Source organism: Podarcis pityusensis, assembly GCF_964106645.2.
Source record: "Podarcis pityusensis genome assembly, chromosome: 7".
In the NCBI taxonomy this organism is placed as follows: domain Eukaryota; kingdom Metazoa; phylum Chordata; class Lepidosauria; order Squamata; family Lacertidae; genus Podarcis; species Podarcis pityusensis.
This window is the reverse complement of record NC_138031.1, coordinates 24,157,670-24,175,658: the sequence shown is the minus strand read 5'-3', so window position 1 is coordinate 24,175,658 and position 17,989 is coordinate 24,157,670. Positions and strand designations below refer to the sequence as shown.

Genomic DNA, 17,989 nt, shown 5'->3' with positions numbered 1-17,989 from the left:
TAAGCAGACCTGGACCGCCGCTCACCTCCCCGCTTCCCTGCCTTGGCCCCCCAGCCGAGCGCCCGCAGGCATTTCGTGTCCCCCAGCCCACCCTGCGGACTCCGTCCCCGGTGCTCAGGAGTCGTCCTGCTCCCCTCGCCGGCTTCCTCTGGTCCTGCCTGAACCCCTGCAGAGGAGGGCAGGGGCGTGAGGAAGGGGGCGGGCGCGCCGGCTCTGTGCAAAGCAGGCAAGTAAGTGGCCGCGTTGCGCGCGCCCGCCGCACCAGGCAGCTTGGCAAGCCGGGGAAACCACGCACCGGGAAACTGCCCAAGCGCCGGGTGATTCCGCCTGAGACTTTTTATTTTATTTTATTTTATTTTATTTTATTTTATTTTATTTTATTTTATTTTATTTTATTTTATTTTATTTTATTTTATTTTGTCGGAGGCTGATGTCCCTAGCCACGATCTATTTGGGCCTAACCGCCTTGGGCAGCTGCCTACTCGCTGCCTGCCTCTACAGCCGTCCTCCTCTCCCTACCTGGTGTCCCACCCACCCGGCTCAGCCAGCATGCCTAGTGGTCAGGGATAATCGTCGTCAGTGGAGCCCAGCAGAAAAGGTCTTGGAAGGTCACGCAGGTTTCCCCACGGCTGGTCTCGCAAACGGTGAGCTTCCGAGGCCTAGAGCGCGTCGCTCCGACCCAGTGTCTCCTAGCTTTTAAGAAAAGCGTAGCGGCGAGAGAGCTTCTGAGCATGGGCAGAGCGCCTTCCGCTCGTCGGGTGCGAATCCCACACCGCACTCCCCATCTAGGAGATCAGGGCAGAAAGTGGAGCGAGGAAAAGGGCCCAGAGCGCGCCTTCTTGATCTTGCAAAACGAAGCAGGGCGCTTTTCAGTTTGAAACCCCCCTCCCTCCCAGCTTCCCTGCAGGACTCCGGATCGGGCTTCCTGGGTGGCATCACCAAAGGGGAAACACCGGCTCGGCGAGAAGGGGGTCCCGCTGCGCTTGCTTTGCTGCCCCCAGGCTCGCGGGGGGGGGGGGAGGGAGGGAGAAGAGGGCTGGAGGCGAGCAAGGGGTGTGCGCGCTGCTTGGATGGGAAAAGTCAGCCCCAGCGAGCGAAAGCGGCGGGTTTAGAATGGGATGCCCTTCCCACCTCTTTGCCCTTGGAAAGGAACGCAGCCAAGGCCAGATCCGCTCCCGGCGGGTCTCATCCGGCTCCTGATTCCCTGACAGCGGCCACCGGTGAGGACTTGCAGCCGCTTCCCCAGCGCGCGGACTCGGCTTCGGGAGCGCCTTCTTGCTTGGAAGTAGAAAGCTCTGCTGCAGCCAGAGCGAGCAGTTGATTCCTGGTCCTGGGTTCCAATCCTGGGCACATGAAGTTCCTCGGGTGGCCCGGGGCCCCTCTCTCTCTCTCTCCCACCCCCGCCGCAATCCCCTCGGCCTAACCTACCTCACAAATTTGTTGTGAAGATAACACCGAGACACACACCGCTTCTCTGCCATCACCAGCAGCTCCCTTGCGCACTCAAATGCCCTGCAGAGATTGCGCACCGAGAGAGTGCGGAGTCTTCCTCCCAAGGTGTAGGATGCCGCCGGTCTCGACTGCGCCCAATGGGGCTTCCTCGCAAGTAAGTGTGCGGGCTCAAGCTTCGTCCATTCAGAACCAACAGGACAGGTCCCAAATCAACTCTACAGTATTTAGGGACTGGGAGGCCGAAGCAGTCGTGCATTTGTTTGCGTGTTTGTATATTTGCTTGTGTTTGTCTGTTGTCGTTGCTATTCAGCGGCAGGCCGTAGGAGACACACATCCAACACCAGTTCAAACGTCGAATGGATTCGACCCGACTTTGCACCAGATGCTGGGATTCGCTCTGAGGGTCTGAAAGAGTGAGCGGAAAGTCTCTGTTTGGCAAACCAGAGCGAAGGAAAAGCAAAATTTGTTAGCTCTCGCCCAGCTTCTGCCCCGCAGAGGCACCTGTTGTGCCTTGTAAATTAAAACAGTCTAAGCCCAAGGATTGGGGCCCAAAACATTGTGCTCTCATCGTCGCCGTTGCTCTCTACTACTTGCGACTTTGATAGTGGCATATAGGCAACGGCAGATTATTATTATTATTATTATTATTATTATTATTAGCCTCAGCAGCAGCAGCAGGAGCAACCTCGTGAATTGTTTTGCAGATTCCTTCTTTCACTCCAGTGCCAATACCTTACCCAGCCACCGCAATCCGTGGGTGATTTTGCTTTCTATTATTGCTGAACCTACATAATATAGAATCTAGAAAAAACAGCGGGGAAAGATGGTCAATATATTTTCCCCCTCTTTTCATTGGGGGGGGGGGATCCCAACCAGCATGGAGCGCCGATGGGAATTTAATTTATTATGGATAAGGGAGTCAATATTGCGCGGGGTGCGGGGCAGAGACATTTGCCGGCGACGGGAATTTCGCTCAGATCCTGCTGCTCTCCGGACATGGGTCATATTTTTAAAATGATAAAAGGTAGGGATTGTTCTTCCTAACTTACGTAGCCATGCCAACACATTGCAGCTATGGCCACGCATGCATTTATCGAATAAATATAGCGTAGCCTCGCCCGGTGGGTCGCTCCTGTTTCTCCGCGCAGTCCTCCGTTCACCTTTGGAGTCAGCCGTCGAGGGAAGAAGTCTCACTCTGCGCCCACGGTGCTTTTGCTAAAGGCCGCTGGCGCGCAGGAGCAGAGCCACCAAGTCCCACTGCTCTCCATGGAACTGAATTAGAAGGTTCCTTAGGACTGCAGCCATTGGGGTCAAGGGGCCAAGATGATGGCCAGGGAGTCCCTTTAACCCCGAAGTTGGGGACGATAAAATTGTCTCGCTGCCTGCCCTGATCGTGCATTCACATCCATTATTATTTTTCTTCCCACCCCTTATTTTCCTGCTCATTGCTATTCTCCCCCTACCGCCCCTGCTCCCCCCGCCCTCGGCATCTTCCTTCTCAGTTTCTAATCATCTCCTGTTTTCTTTTCTGTGCAGGGAAATTCAGGAATCCTAACTGCTCTAGGACAGGAACGGATCCTTCACTGCCCACTCAGTTCCTTATCAATAGGAGGCTGGAATCAGAGAGATCTGACTTTTTTTCGTTGCCTCACTCAGCATCTCACATTTTCCAAAGTTTCCATCGCTTGGCGTGTTTGTTGAGAGTATTTGTTTCGCGCTCATCGTTTGAACCAAACGCGCTTTCTCATCTGGCCCATTTGCCCGAGATCTCCCTTTCTCTCTCTCCCCTAGCTCTTAAGCAGCACGATCTTGCTCCAAGTCCCGAGAGGTGGAGGGTGATGCGTGTGTGTGTGTGTGTGTGTGTGTGTGTGTGCCTTTTAACGTCATTTCGCCATGTGGATTGTTTTAGGTTTCAGGGAGCCGGTCCTGCACGGTTCCGTCTGGGGGGCATAATCAGCCCTCCGCGCTGCGCTCCGTGCCATTAATGAGTAGTTAACAAATATTCGTCTAAAACGCCGCTTGCATGCAGGGAAAAAGGAGCCCGACCGCAACTTAACCACGAACAGTAATGTGTTTCTATTTATCCAGGGGCTCAAGTTAAACAACCTGTGATTGGTCACTTGGGATAAGTAAAAACAACAACAACATAAAAATCCCTCTTAAACTGAAAAGGAGGAAAAGTGGTAGCAAAAGCCCCCGAGGTCCCTATAATCTGCATGCATATGCTTCCAACAATTAAATGTATATAAAATATATTTTTATGTATATATATTTGGGGGAACTTTCTCATCTAACAGAGGAAAAGCATTTCCGAATTATAGTCACTCGGGAAGTTTAAAAACTACCTTTCAAGATTTTCCTAGATGCCAGATATTTTTATTTATTTCGCCCGGGTAATGTTGGCGGTTCCTTGGGATTCACCTGTTTCGGGTAGAAGAAAATCGTTTGCTCACGAAAGCCAGGTTTTGAGAGAGGATTTCTTCAGCTGGGAGATGATGATGATGATGATGACACTAATACTTTGAAATGGCTATGACAAAGTGGCGCCCTATAATTTTGTTTTAAAAACACGATTCTCTCGGGAACCTTACAGTCTAACAAATTAAATAAAGAAGAGGCAAAGGGGGGGGGGAGAAACAAGGGGAGGGAAAATATAAGATTAGAGAATTCAAAGAAGCCTTCTAAACTATCGCGTTCACACTGATCTGCTTCACACGAAGCAGGAAAAAACCGTTAATGGTCTGAAGGTATTACTCGGAGTGTATAGAGAACATATATTTAGTCCATGAAAACGGTGTGTTGGACACGTTCAACTTCTAGGGCTTAGCCTGAGGGACAGCTACCGAAGTTTCTGCAGTTGGAGTAGCCAGAAGCATTAAGGAAGGAAGATCTTGATTTATGCACTGATCGTGTTTTCTCAAAGGGGAAAAAGTCACCTTAGGTAACGTTGGGGGTGGGGAGGGAAAGTGTGGGGCGGGAGGGTGTAGGGGGATAGAGAAAGGAGCTCTGCCCCTTTAAAGCCAAGTTGCTATCCAAACAGAAGTAAACAGTGGTGGTGGTGGAACGGAGAGGCGGGGCTTCGAGGGGCGGCCCTCGGAACGTTCGCAACCTCTCGAGCGTTCGGAGGGGGGCGTGGCTTCGAACGCTGGGGCGGCGAGCGTTCGAATTGCTGGGGCTCGGGGAGGGACTGCGGGCGGGGACAGAGCCCGCGCCGCGGCGAGCGCTGAAATGCGATGGACCCGCGAGGGGGAGGTCCAGACTCGCGCCGAGCTCCGCCGGAGCCGAAGGCAGGACGGGGCTCCCGGGGAAGCTCTATGCCGGCACTTGACTCACTGCCTCCCAGCCGCCGGAGGAGCCTGAAAGCCCGGGCCGGAGGCCTCCTGGAGCCGCCCCTCTGACTCCTCGGAAGCCGCCCCTCGGAACATGCCCGGAGCCCCCGGGACTCGACGGCTCCACTGAGCGAGCTCCTCTCTCGAGTGGATCTAATGACACCGTCAAGGCACTTGCTGGCCTGAGGAGCGCCGGGAGGACGTGGGTCAGGGGACGAGGCGGAGGCCCCGTCGGAAGAAATTGGCAAGGGGGAGGTAGGTAGTAGAGTGGCAGCTCCGGAATGGTCGCCCTGCTTGGGAACGGGGCACCTGCGGGTGGGAAGTGAGGGATCTGGGCAGGAAGGGGCTTTAGCGGGGCAGAACAGGGAAAGGACCCGATTCTAAGCTCCGCAGGGAACCCCAACCCGGAGAATTGCCCTCGGAACCGTCCAGGAACGGGCTTCCCCAACAACCAGAACCTTCTAGCCCTTAGTAATGTGACTGTTAGGATCATTTGCGCGTTTTACCTGAGAGTAAGGCTCGCTGAGCGCAGGGAGACTTCCTTCCGAGTAAGCGCGCGTGTAGAGCTCGGGCTGGCCGCAGAGGGCTTTGTCAGCCAGCTCGGTCTCTCGCTGAGGAGGAGCGAGCAACTCCTCGCCTTTACTTTCGGTTTGAATCCCGGCGGCTCACACCAGAACAGGGGCAGACCTGTCTTTCGGTGCACAGAGCTGGCTGTGTTCTGCGCGCTCCATAACGCTCCGGGCAAGTGGAAGGGCCTCCAGACCCCCCCCTTAGAAAGTTCGCACTCCAAAGGCTTCCAGGAAAGCCAGGTGAAGTCGCATTGCTAGTTCAACAAATCTTGGGCGAAAGATTTCCTTTCCTCCTCTTGATTTGTTCGAGATAGCCCTTGGGAACGCCGGAGCGGGACGGAGGTCTTGGTTTTGGCGAGGATAAACAAATACAAATCTGTGGGATCTGGCAGAGATAGTTTCCCCTAACTTCAGCCGGCGTTTGCCTACCTGATAGCTGAGACCCTCGGCGGGCTCTTAGCCTTCTCCCACCAAGGGCGGTTATTTATTTCCCTCTGACATCCAAGCAAAAACTCCTTTCAAGTCCTTAGCCGTCGGAAGCCCTTGAAAAAGCAAGGGAGAGCCAGCCAAAGATCACGCCGGGAAGACTCTTGTTTCTGCAGACACTGGCCTTAATTAAATTAAGGATTCGGAGTGGAAAGGGAAGTGACAGTGTGTCTAAATAACATCCGTGTTTGATTCGCACCCTGACTACCAGTGGGCTCTCAAAGGAAAACACTGCACTTTCTGGCCTAATTTCTCCCCCCATCCCACCCCCACACTTTCTCATTGTCAAGTTTGGCACCTAAACGTATTTACTTTGTACTGCGCTGCTTGCTTTCCGTGGAAGGAAGGTTGTGAATATAGGACTGCAGCCTGCAAGATGGCTCAGAGGGCAGTAAAGTCTATATCTAACGTTGTTCGGGGTGCAATCCTCCGCCTTGTTTTCATTCGATTCTGTGAAATACTGCCTTATGCAGGGTCAAATAATTACATCAGTATGGATACAGCAGGTAGAGCAATTCTGATATGTCTTATTTTAAAAAGACACCACCTTTGGGTTGTGCTGAAGCAAATACAAGATCGGTGTGAATATTACACAACTTAAACACGTGGTTTTGAAAGTAAACTTTAGCATTTTTTAAAAAACTTATAGGCTGTAATGGATATCCCATTGAATCAAAGAGCAAACGTGTGCAAAATCTTGTTGTAGAGAGGCGATCCCATGTAAATGAGCAAGTTCTTCTAAAACCTGCGCCACTATTTCCCACGTAAATTTATAAAATGTACGCCTAAAGATCAAAGTTGTATGAACACTTACTAGGGAATGAAGTTGCAGTGGTTTAACTAGTATCAAGCCCCATTGAATTCAACAGAACTCATTTCTGAGTAGCAATGGTTAGGATTGTGCTGAAATAAATGGAACCTACTTCCAAATAAACATTAATCGAATTGTCTTTTTTTCTTGCAATGGGAAACTCTGAATATATTTGCTTTTTTTAATAAAAAAACTAAAATTATATTCGAAAAGTGACGTATTTTTTCATCATATGCCTTTAATCAGAAACGAAAATGTCGGTGTTAAACAAAAAACCCTCAACTTTGTTGAGAACAATTAATATAAAATAAACCATAACTGGATTTTTATGTGAGCGGCCTAATCCCCGAGTCCTGGCCCTCGGTCTTAAAACAGGTTAACATTAAAAGTAACTCTCGCTTGATTCATTGGGATTGTTTCACTTAATGTGTGTTAAGCAGCACAGCAGCAGGAAGTAAACTCTGATTAGATCAGTAGCACTTAAGTTTCTGATGGATGTGTTTTTAGGATCTGTGAGGGAATCATTTAAACCGACTCAAATTTTCAAGCCGCTTTGGAAGGAAAATGCCAAAACGAAATTGGAGTCTCTATCCTTAGCACATTTGCTTGGAAACAAGGACCATCGAAATCCACAGGACTTCTAAAAAATGTGTGCGGTGAAAGTGTTTGGGGGCAAATTGCGTCGTGGGCGTGTAAAAGCTGCACATCTGAAATATAAATACCTAGGCATAATACTAGTACTTTGGTGCTATGCATTACAGCTATTTTAATACAGAACAGAAATAGTTTTTTTAAATTAAAAAATCACGTGCTTTCTGGGTGCCCCCCCTTTTAATCTCCGATAAAACATCTTTTTTTTGTCGAGCGTACATTTCAATTTTTTGTGTCAAGGTCCTGCAGCATGATGTTTTATCTAAATCAAGCAGTCCAGCCCAGATGGAGAGGGGATCCCCTCCCCCCCTCGTTAGGAAAGGACCCCCTTGAGTAAGTCTGGAAGCCCCTTGACCCTGGCACGATGGGAACTCCAGCAGGAAAAAGTAAACGAACCTCTTTCCTTTTTGCTTCCCATCTCTGCGTGGCGATGTCTCTTATCAGGATAGCCAGCCCTTGTGCGGTCGCGTTGCAGTGTCGAGGGGGTGGTGGTGTGGGCGCCATGATTGTGCATTTATTTATTTATTTGCAAAAGGGAAAGTGATGAGTGGTGGGAAAGTCGTCGGGGGGGAACGGGAGTTAATAGTTTCGGTTGAACGGGCTGAGTGAAACCCTCTGACTGTCACACACCTCTCATTAACTCCCTTCCCTGCGCACTCGGATCGCATACCAGAGGCAAGGAAGAGGCTGCGTGTTTTGTTTGGGGTTTTTTTTGCTACCCCTTTTTAGCGTTGCATTAATTTAGAAATGGTCCGTCCCTTCCTCCAACCCCCAGAAGCAAAGCTCTGCTCGGCCTGGGCGCGAGCGGGAAACCGGGCGAAGGCAACCAGGGCACTTCGGCCCCTTTCGCCCATCAGATGTTGATGCAAGAGAGGAAAATAATGCACGATCAAGTGCGCTTTACGTTGGCACACGAATAAGACCCTGATGGTCTCTCCTCCTCCTTCCTTCTTTGCAAACTGGCGGTGCAGAGGCCTACAGCTGCCATTGGAGAAACCAATGAAGCCTTTTGCGCCCAGGAGCGCTTCTATCCAAACTCATAATCCAGGTTCACGATCCTCTATTTTTTTAAATACAAAAACAAAAGACGATGCCTTTAAAGAAGGGGGGGGGGGTCAGATTATTTCCACTTCCCGCCCCGGGTTTGTTAATGGGTCGCAAGGCGCAATTCGGGGATAGAGAACCGGTAGCTTTTTTCCGACCAGGCATTTGAAATAAAGCTCAGTTAAGCTCCTGTGACCATCTTCCAACCGGATTATTATTGCGTTTTTTTAGAGAAAAGTATCTGGGGATGCCTAGAAAGAAGCATCTGAAGGCTTTATTTCTTTTCTTTCGAAAATGGCCTTGTGAGAGCGAGCGGGACTAACAGATGTGGCCGAGCCCAGCCCGTCCCAGAAGCCCGTTTAAATGCTTAACTCCCAATTGGATTTTAGGGCCGCTTTTATTTTTCTCGAAGTATCACATTTCCCACACTCCTTTCGGGAGGCTGCAGGGACGTTCCAAATGCAATAAGAAAGCGGAGCAAGGAAGAGCCGCCAAGATCCTGGGGCAGGAATGGCCGCGAAACTGCAGTGCTGGATGAGAGAAGGGCGGGGGGCGAAAGAGTAAGCCTCGCCCGCCTCCTCGAGCGAGCAGGGCAGTGCTTGCCAACGCTGCTTCTGCGGGGCTACAGCACCCCCCAAAAATAACCTCGACCCCAGATTAAGGTCCGGCTGCCTGCTGGAAGCCTGGGAGCTGAATCCCATGTGGGAGATCCTCGGGGCAGCGCCCTGGTGCGCTTGCCTGTCGCAGAAAACCATCCCCGAGCGAGGTGGCTCTTCCTAAGGACTCCCAATGGAGGGGGCGGGTGTTTCCCCTTGCAAAGAAGCGCCCAGCTGGGCTACTACTCTCCTTTCCCTGAAGGCCGTCTGGGAGAGACCCTGGGGGTGTCCCTCTTGGGTGGCGCCTTGGCCAGCTGAAAGGGATCTGCGAGAGAGGAGGAGGGAGAGGGGGTATTCCGAGCCTGGAGCGCTTGGCGTCGAGGGGCGACGGGGGAAGTGTTGCTTTTCTCTCTTTCAATTATCTTGATTAATGAGTTGTCGCTGAGGGAAGAAAAATAAGCGCAGCAGCACCGGGGAGGGCCAAGGCGGGCAGCGCGGGCAGCCCCACCGCGGAGAGCCACCAGCCCCTCCTATCCAAACGCCCCCGCCTTTCCTCGCCTCCCGCGTCGAACCTTTGCTTCCCCGCCCATGGAGACCCCTCTGCTCCCCTCCCCCTGACTTAACCCCGCCAGGCCAACCTCAGCCGACGACTTCCAAGGCCCGGGAAAAGGCGCTATACCAGTTCAGGGCCTCGCCATTGAAACCTCGTGGACACTTCCGACGGAGCCGGTGGAACTGGCTTCCATCGGCGAGGAGGATCCCAGGCGCTGACCCCCCCCCCATATAATCTGTAGATGCGACGAAAGAAACAGCCCCCAACGTGTGAAGCGCGTTGTAATTGTTCTGGCCCTTTCATTCAGCATCGGCCGGCCCTGATCGGTTGGCGTTTTATACCCCCTTTGCCCTCCTGAGATGATGGGGGTCTCGGGCAAGCGCGCCAATTCGAGGCCCAGGCTGTGATCCTGGGTCCACCTGCTTAAAAGCAAGCTCCGCCAAGGCGAGCGAGCCCTCTACCTATGTTTCCTCGGAAGTCACGTCCATTCATTTGAACCGGATTTCTCTTCCATGAAAGCATGGGCCAGGTCATCGGCCTTACCCGTAGGTGGAGTTGCTTACTTGGGAGCAAGCCCCCTTGTAGTCAATGAGACCCCTATTTATTACATAATAGGATTCTTTGGTGGGAAATGCACTGGATCGGGCTGCGCGCGTTTGGAAGTGTTTCAAGATGGGGCATCGGCTTCTTCATTCAGTCTTACAACCCAGGCCAGCTTCCCAAAGGATTGCTGGTAGTAGGTAGCTGTGATCCATAATACAGCCAAATTCAAAGTAGCAGCCGTCGTACCGGTTGGACCTCGTGTGCCCTTTGCATGGTGGAAGGAAGTTAAATCGACCCAACTGAGCCTTACTCTCGTGTAATGTGTTTGGGATCGGGGGCCCCTCCGTTTTCACTGGTTAAATGCGTCGGGAGCCATGTTAGATGCACTGTGCTCGCCCTTATTTCCCTGTGAAGCGAGGGAATCAGCGAGTATTTATCACTTTCCCCTCTCCGCCCCCTCCCCCGCAAGCCCCTGACATGACTTATCGCTTCTTCAGACATCATGAGCTCTTAAAGAGCCTCCTGCTCCCCACCTAGGCGCATAAAAAGCCCATTCGAACAAGCAGGATCGCAGCCAAACGCCTTAAAAAAAATCTATTTGTGAAGCTCGCTCATGTTGGACGGGAGTCAGTAGCTCGCTTGTAAGGGCGCGCGAACTTCCCTGCTTACACCACCACTGTGTGCGCTATGGCAAGGACGCAGAAACCGCACACCAAAGCAGCCCCCGCTTCCAAACGGCTCCTGTCCTGAGCCTCCAGCCTTGCAGGACATCCGCTTCGAGGGTTAAGTGGCCGGCACATCGCGCTCCTCCTGGGTCCTTTCAAAAATATGGACTTTGTAGTCAGTTCTGCCATCAGTACAACTCGCATTCAGAGGGGGCGTTCTGAAGAAGTCGATGAAATGCTGGATCTGGGATCCCCCCGCCGCCGCCGTTTTCAAAGATTCTAGTCCTCGTGACCTTGCCCGCAGACGCAGCCCTTGCCAGGGAACGCGGCTTTGATTTCTTGATCCATCTACGATATTGGAAAGAAAGAGTCACTCTGCCTAAACGAATTGCTGAGTGTGTGTGTTGCAGGGATCCGTGCGCTTAATTGCTATTTGATATTTTCAGGTGATATTTTATTTGGGTCGGCCTCTTCCAGGTAATGCCGTTCGCTCCCAACTTTGCTTGCATCTCTCAACTTTATATATGATTCCGCCGGTTTGGGGCCCGCTTCACCAGCGAGATCAATTCGGAGTCTGAATTATTCGCCGCTCTAACGACAGCCCTCTCATTCGGGTCCCCTAATTATTTATCCTGGTTGCGCATTATTATTGCTGTGAAGGTTGTTTAATTCTACTGTACTTCGTCTTAAGGGGACCTGCAACTGTATTAGAACCAGGCCCCTCTTGTCAAAGCCACGTGTAGACGCTGCCCTTGCAATAACCTGCCTCTTGTTTTGTTTCTGTCCCCCTCCCTCCCTCTGTCCCTGCTCAGGACCTGCGCCCGTGCGTGCGCCCCGAGGAGCCGCGGGTCGCCTCCGGCCCTCCACGGCCAGGCCCGGCCGCTGGGACGATGGGGAGCAAAGCGCTGCCGGCGCCGATCCCGCTGCACCCGTCTCTGCAGCTGACCAACTACTCCTTCCTCCAGGCCGTCAACACCTTCCCGGCCGCCGTGGACCACCTGCAAGGCCTGTACGGCCTGAGCGCCGTGCACACGATGCACATGAACCACTGGACGCTGGGCTGCTACGCCGCGGCCGCCGCCACGGCCGGAGGCGGCGGCCCGGCCGAGATCAGCCGCTGCTCGGCGCTGAGCGAGATGGCGGCGGCGCAGGGCCTGGTGGAGCGCTTCCCCTTCCCGGCGCTGCCCTTCGCCACGCACCTCTTCCACCCCAAGCAGGCGGCCGCCATCGCGCACGTCCTGCCGGCGCTGCGCAAGGAGCGCCCGCGCTTTGACTTCGCCAACCTGGCGGCGGCGGCCACGCAGGAGGACCCGCCCAAGGCGCACCAGGCCGCGGCGGCGGCGGCGCACGGCGAGCTGGCCAAGCTGAGCGGCCCCCTGTCGGCGGCGCTGGGCAAGCTCTCCCCGGACCGGAAGCCGGCGCGCGGCAGGCTGCCTTCCAAGACCAAGAAGGAGTTCATCTGCAAGTTCTGCGGGCGCCACTTCACCAAGTCCTACAACCTGCTCATCCACGAGAGGACCCACACGGACGAGCGGCCCTACACCTGCGACATCTGCCACAAGGCCTTCCGGAGGCAGGACCACCTCCGCGACCACAGGTCAGCTCCGCTGGAGATGCAAAAGGGGGACTGTTTGGCTATTGCCCTCGCTCCAGCCTCTTTGGAGAAAAGGGTGCCCACGGGGTTTTGCCATGCAGGATCCAGCCCACTCCCCAACCCTCCATTTCCCTTGGAAATTAAGCCTTATGATGGATGGCCTAGTGGTGGTTCTGAGGTTGAGCCGCATAGCTGTCAACTTTTCCCTTTCCTTGCGAGGAATCCTATTCGGAATAAGGGAATTTCCCTTTAAAAAAGGGAAACGTTGACAGCTATGGGTTGAGGTGCCAACCAGCAAGTCCTGGGCTCCAGTTTTTCCCAAAACCCACTTAGATAGGCCTAGAGGAGAAATGACTGTGTTTCTCAGCCTCTTGTCAGCAATAGGGAGGTGGTTGGTGTTATTAGTATATCGCCCTAACTAACAGTGCAGTTCTCAATACGTAGGATGGGCGCCGGTAGGATTTATTTCCAAGGGAACAAGGTTGGGACTGGGAGTGTTGGGTTGATTTGCATAGAAGCAAGTGACATTGATGAGAAGCAAGTCATCTTCCACTTCAGTGGGCCCAACTGAGGGTGAGGGGTGGCTTCAGGGTGGTTGGCTTTCATGACACTTCTTTCCAGGGTTCTGCATCTGATCCGTACCTCCCGATGGGCTTTCCAATATTTTCCCTTTTGCTTTCTTTTCTAGTCTGTAGGATTTGATAAAGGCTTGGTGATCCCAGCAAAAAAGCAACAACAAACTACATTACCTCTGTAGGAATAGCACTTGATAGAAGTCCAGTAAGGAAGCTGCAGAAAAAATTCAGTAGATTTATAGCCTAGCAAATGTGGATCAAAACTCGAAGGGGGAGGGGCAGAGAGAAGGCAGTATGTTCCTTGAAATGAATATTTCCTAACACTAATGGGATGTTTGTTCTTTTCTGTCCCATACATGCCAGAGAAACAACATTTACAATGTGTTTGTAACAATGTACAAATGGCCCTTTTCCTCTGTTTCTTGCTCTGAGAAGCTCAAGGGCTTTCTGCCTTTTCTCATCTCATCAAACGATAATGAACTGTGGGCCAGATCCTGTGGGGCTCTATAAACTTAGTAAGGCAAAGTTCCAGCTGACCTCAGCTGGAACAAGTGGGACCACAGCCTTTACATGTTCACCTGAAAGCAAGTCCCAGTGCACGCATGTGAAAGATTGCATACTTACATAGGACTTTTGTGCATTGCTACTCAGAAGTAAGTTCCACTGTTCTCAGTAGAACATACACTGTAGTAAGTGTGTTTAGGATTGTCTCCTTAAGTTGTTAGCAGAAAAGGGCAATGAAGCCCTTTGGAGAAACTACTGTCAAGTCGCTGTGGAAAAAAACCTATGAAAAGAAAATTGGAAAAGTAGATTTCAGTGTTGAGTTAGGCTTAGGCTGCAACCGTGTACCCTTACCTGGAAGCAAGCTTCATTGACCTCAGTGAGACTTCTGAGTCAACATTTATAGCATTGTCCCATTAGTATAATTTCCCTCCAGATATTGAGCTACATAGAGACTACTTTTAACTGTTATGGCTCTTTCTGTGTCTACACATACTGATTCCAAATGCCTGTATTGGCTTTTAGGTATATCCATTCCAAAGAAAAACCGTTCAAATGTCAGGAATGTGGGAAAGGATTTTGCCAGTCCAGGACTCTAGCAGTTCATAAAACTTTACACATGCAGGTAAGGTTAGATCCATATTGCTTTAGACAGTTTATTTTTATCTTAATTCTGTTTCAACTCTTTATACATAGCAATATTCATAATGAATAAGTAAAGACATGTAACTGTACCAGAGGAGTGGTGTTGATGGTTATTTAAATTAGATAATTTATCCACTACTGACCTCCACTTCGCTTCATTGTGCAGAAAATATGACACAGTCGGAACTTTTATTTCAGTTGTTCAGAGTCATTTAATTCATTTTTGGGGGGTGTAAATTGTCTTGACTCATTCTTTATGGTAAAGAAAAAAAGCACACTGGGATCTTAGAAGGATTAAAGAAGCCTGCAGAAGTTGTTTATGGTTGTGATCCAATGCACAATTACTTGAGAGTAAGTCACATTGAGTTTAACAGGATTTTATTCTGAGTAAACGTGTGTTGGCTTGAACATCATTTCATTTAAGACTTGCATATTCCATAGCTGGAAAAGATTCATTGGGAAGTCTGACACTTCTGAAGCAGATGAAATGTATGCTTTTTTTTTTAACAGCTCAGATTAAAAAAGACTTGCTTTGTGGAAAGCTTTTCACTGATAGAGATGATGCAAGTATCCCTGGGAAGCTGGGTGGATTAGCAAGAAGCATTTTTCAGTAGATCCTAGAGATGGGGAAATGTGATGAAGTGAGGATTGTCCTTGACAGGCAAGAAGATATATCCACACTGTTAAGGCTGTAATCTTAAACACATTTACCCGGGAGTTAGTTCCAGTGAGCTCAGCTGGACTGACTTCCGACTAAATGTCTATAAGGATCAGGCTGCAAAGAATTGTGATCTTGTACCTACAGCAGATACATGAGCTACCCCTGCCCCCCCCAATGCATTTACTGGGAAGTAAACTGTTAATAAGTTCAGTAGAACTTGTCTTCAAGTAGGGCTGAACTCCTAAGCATACTTGTTTCCTCCCTCTTTGTTTATTTTTATCTTCATAACAACCTTGTGCAGTAGGTTAGCTAGAGATATAGGGGATTGGCAGAAGTTCACCTGGTGAGCTTTCTGGCCAAAAAAGAATACGAATCCACATCTCCCTGGTCCAATCCAAGCTTATATGTACTATCCCTGACAAGCTCTTTAATTTATTTTTAGGGACTTACTTCCAGTTAAATGTGCTTATGACTGGGCAGCAAGCATGCTAGGATCCTCACCTTACTTTCAAGACTCTAATCATCATCAAACTTACGGATATTTACTTTGGAGTAAATCCCACTGAATGCCATAGGATTTACCTCTAAGTAAACACACATAGGATCAGGCTACAAATGCACATACAGCCTAATCCTGTTTTGGGTTTATTTGTTGTTGTTTTTTAAAATAACTAAGAAGTAAACATTGTTTTCCGTGGTGTTTACTGCCCATTTAAATGTGCCTAGAATTGCAGCCTTATGTGGAAACCACTTCCATGGCATTTAGGCCTGAGAAGGGGCACTTAGGATTTGTGAAGATTTATTTCCCACTATGGCATTGGTGTTTTGAAGGGTAACAAAACTGGGGAGGGTGTGTGCATATAACGAGAGAAGTTTTGAGAAACTCAGTAAACCAGGTAGTTTGTAAAGGGTTTAATCCTTTGCTTGCTTCAAATCTGAACAGGAATCTCCACACAAATGCCCCACATGTGGAAGAACCTTTAATCAAAGAAGTAACCTGAAAACTCACCTTCTCACCCATACAGACATCAAGCCCTACAACTGTGAGCAGTGCGGCAAAGTGTTCAGGCGAAACTGTGATCTGCGGAGGCACAGTCTAACTCACACCCCGCGGCAGGACTTCTAGAACCCTCCACAGGGAGCTAACTCTGGCTCAAAGGACTTGAACTGTAGAGAAATCTTTAAGCCCATGCACATGTGGACAGATGTATGCAGGGCCCCATCCTCTCTCCCTTGGCTCCTGCCAAAAGCAGCTGGGGTGGGCAGCACAGGGGAAGTGACAGCAGCCCCAAGCTGCTTTCCTCGGCCCAAGAGCACCTCTTGTAGATAATAACATCGCAGCTCATTTTAGAGCTCTGTACAGAAACTGTGGCGTCATGTGTGTTTGTGTACTTCCTTTTTTTTTTGTCTTACCAAATGCACATTGGTAACAAGGACAACGAGAGTGAAAAACTATTTTTAAAAATGTATTGCAAAGTAAACCAGTTTTCCCCCCAACTCTCACGTTTGATAATTAATGATTCCACGGACAGTGTGGTTATTCAGTCCTTCTTTCCGTGTCAGTTAAAAAGAAGGAGAGTACAGTAACTGAAAGGTAAATGGCGTTTCTACTTAAGCTGGGTTGTTGGTTTCTTTTTTTTGTAAGAACGGTTTTGATTTCTAAATATCGTCTGTACGTTTGTAAAAGGGATTTACATTTTCAAGTGTTTTAATGGTGCAATCCTTTGCATGTTTATTCAGAAGTGAACTATTATTAAGAACAGTTAGACCTCAAGATCAGTTTAATAGTACACCTCAAGACATGACTCCTCTTGAGTAAGCTCACTTGTGTTATATAGGATTTACTTTTAGGTAATGGATTTAAAGGTGCATATTGGGCACTAAGCCTTATTGAGCAAATATACAGGGGAAAATGCTGCAGAACTGCCGTTTCTTTACTTGAGAAGACATTTTACAAGCATGCATACGCACAGAACATTTAAAGTACACCCCAAAGAATTCTGGGGACTGTAGCTTTTAAGGGTGCTGGACTTTGTAGCCCTGTGAAGGGCTAAACTACAGTTCCCATGAGTCTTATTTTTTTGGGGGGGGCGTAAAATGTATGGTATGAATGGCACGCATAGGGCCAGGCTGCATTAAATCTGTAATGCAAAAAGCAAGCAAGCCGGGTATCTTTCCATAAAACATTAGCACGTTTACCTATATATTTCCTCTCCTACGATTCCCCATGCAAAGCTTTGAAAGAAAGAGAAACGGCAGGACGGGTGGTGGGCTGGCTGGGAAAGGCTTCAGAATCCTAAACCCTGAAGTTATTTATTAGTAACTTATTGGCAATCGAGCCTCAGAAGCAATAATCAGCTCTTCTCTACAGATTGCCTGAGATAGCGCCCCTGCTTAGACTTTGAACGCGGGCGGCGATTTGCCCGGTTTGAGACAGGGACTTTACACCGCCCAAGACGAGGCTGCGGGCCTGGCAGCTCCCTCGAAAACAAATACAGCGCGGTGGGGTGGGGAGAAAGGACCCTGCCCCCTCCAACCCTCCCGGCAGCCGAGCGGGGCTCCGCGGGGCCGCATCCGACGAGGCTGCCCAGGGGGAGCGCGCGGGAGCCGCACCATCGCCAAGGCGCAGCAGCGGTGCTCACGCAGAGCGCACGGGGCTGCTGTGGGGAAGGGGAGCCCATTTCCAAAAACGAGGATCGGGGCGGAGGGAATCGGCGATCACGAAGCGGAGGAAGGGATGCAAAGCGAGCACAGCGGCAGCCGCCGAGGGAAGCCAAGCTGACAGCTCCGGGCAAACGCCTCTAGGCGGAAGGCTGCCAAGACGCGCTCTGGCCGGCTTCCCGCGCTGGGAAACACGCGGCGGGGGTGGAGAGCGAGCTCGAGGGAGCCTCGGCTCTGCCCGGGAAAGGCGGGGAGGTGGAGGGTTTGGTTGCTATTGGGTAGAACTGGGTTGTTATCGAAGGTGAGTTTTCTGAGGTGGGTCCTTCTATATTCTTAAGAATAGATTCGGTTGCACTGCATACCATTTTCCCCTAAAACATGTGCTGCGGTTACTTGTTTCAGCAACTATAGTATAGCAAAGTTATCAATGCAGGCCTAGACATGGGCGCAGCCAGGATTTTTGTAAGGGGGAGCAGTCCTTTTGTTAGAGGGGGAGAGCCTCAGTTAGCTATTTATTTTTTAATATATATATTGGGAGGGGCAGCTGCTCCTCCCTGCCTCCCCCCCCCTTTGGTTACACTTATGGGCCTAGAAGCCCCCTGTGGAAGGGAGGGGTAACCAAAACAGCTGTGTGCCAAATTTAATGGCCTCAC

The 17,989-nt window shown here is 50.5% G+C and overlaps 1 protein-coding gene across 2 annotated transcripts; it reads left to right on the top strand.

The window, feature by feature from the left end:
• Window positions 1–4,626: 4,626 nt before the first annotated feature.
• OSR2 (odd-skipped related transciption factor 2) lies at window positions 4,627–16,172 on the top strand. 2 transcript variants are annotated; one of them, XM_081013214.1, is made up of 4 exons: window positions 4,627–5,036; window positions 11,512–12,296; window positions 13,895–13,994; window positions 15,701–16,172. In XM_081013214.1, the coding sequence occupies exons 2-4, from the start codon at window positions 11,590–11,592 to the stop codon at window positions 15,773–15,775; spliced, it is 882 nt and encodes a 293-aa protein (XP_080869340.1). In that variant the 5' UTR covers window positions 4,627–5,036; window positions 11,512–11,589; the 3' UTR covers window positions 15,776–16,172. The 2 variants fall into 2 exon arrangements, with proteins under 2 accessions (XP_080869340.1, XP_080869339.1); XM_081013213.1 differs by having other exon boundaries at window positions 4,629–5,036; window positions 15,619–16,172.
• Window positions 16,173–17,989: the final 1,817 nt, after the last annotated feature.

Excerpts from the sequence above, each read along its gene's own strand:
- OSR2 (XM_081013213.1), top strand. The coding sequence starts at position 11,590 with ATGGGGAGCAAAGCGCTGCCGGCGCCGATCCCGCTGCACCCGTCTCTG. Across the intron at positions 12,297-13,894 it reads GACCACCTCCGCGACCACAG|GTATATCCATTCCAAAGAAA; the intron begins GTCAGCTCCGCT and ends ATTGGCTTTTAG. Across the intron at positions 13,995-15,618 it reads ATAAAACTTTACACATGCAG|GAATCTCCACACAAATGCCC; the intron begins GTAAGGTTAGAT and ends AAATCTGAACAG.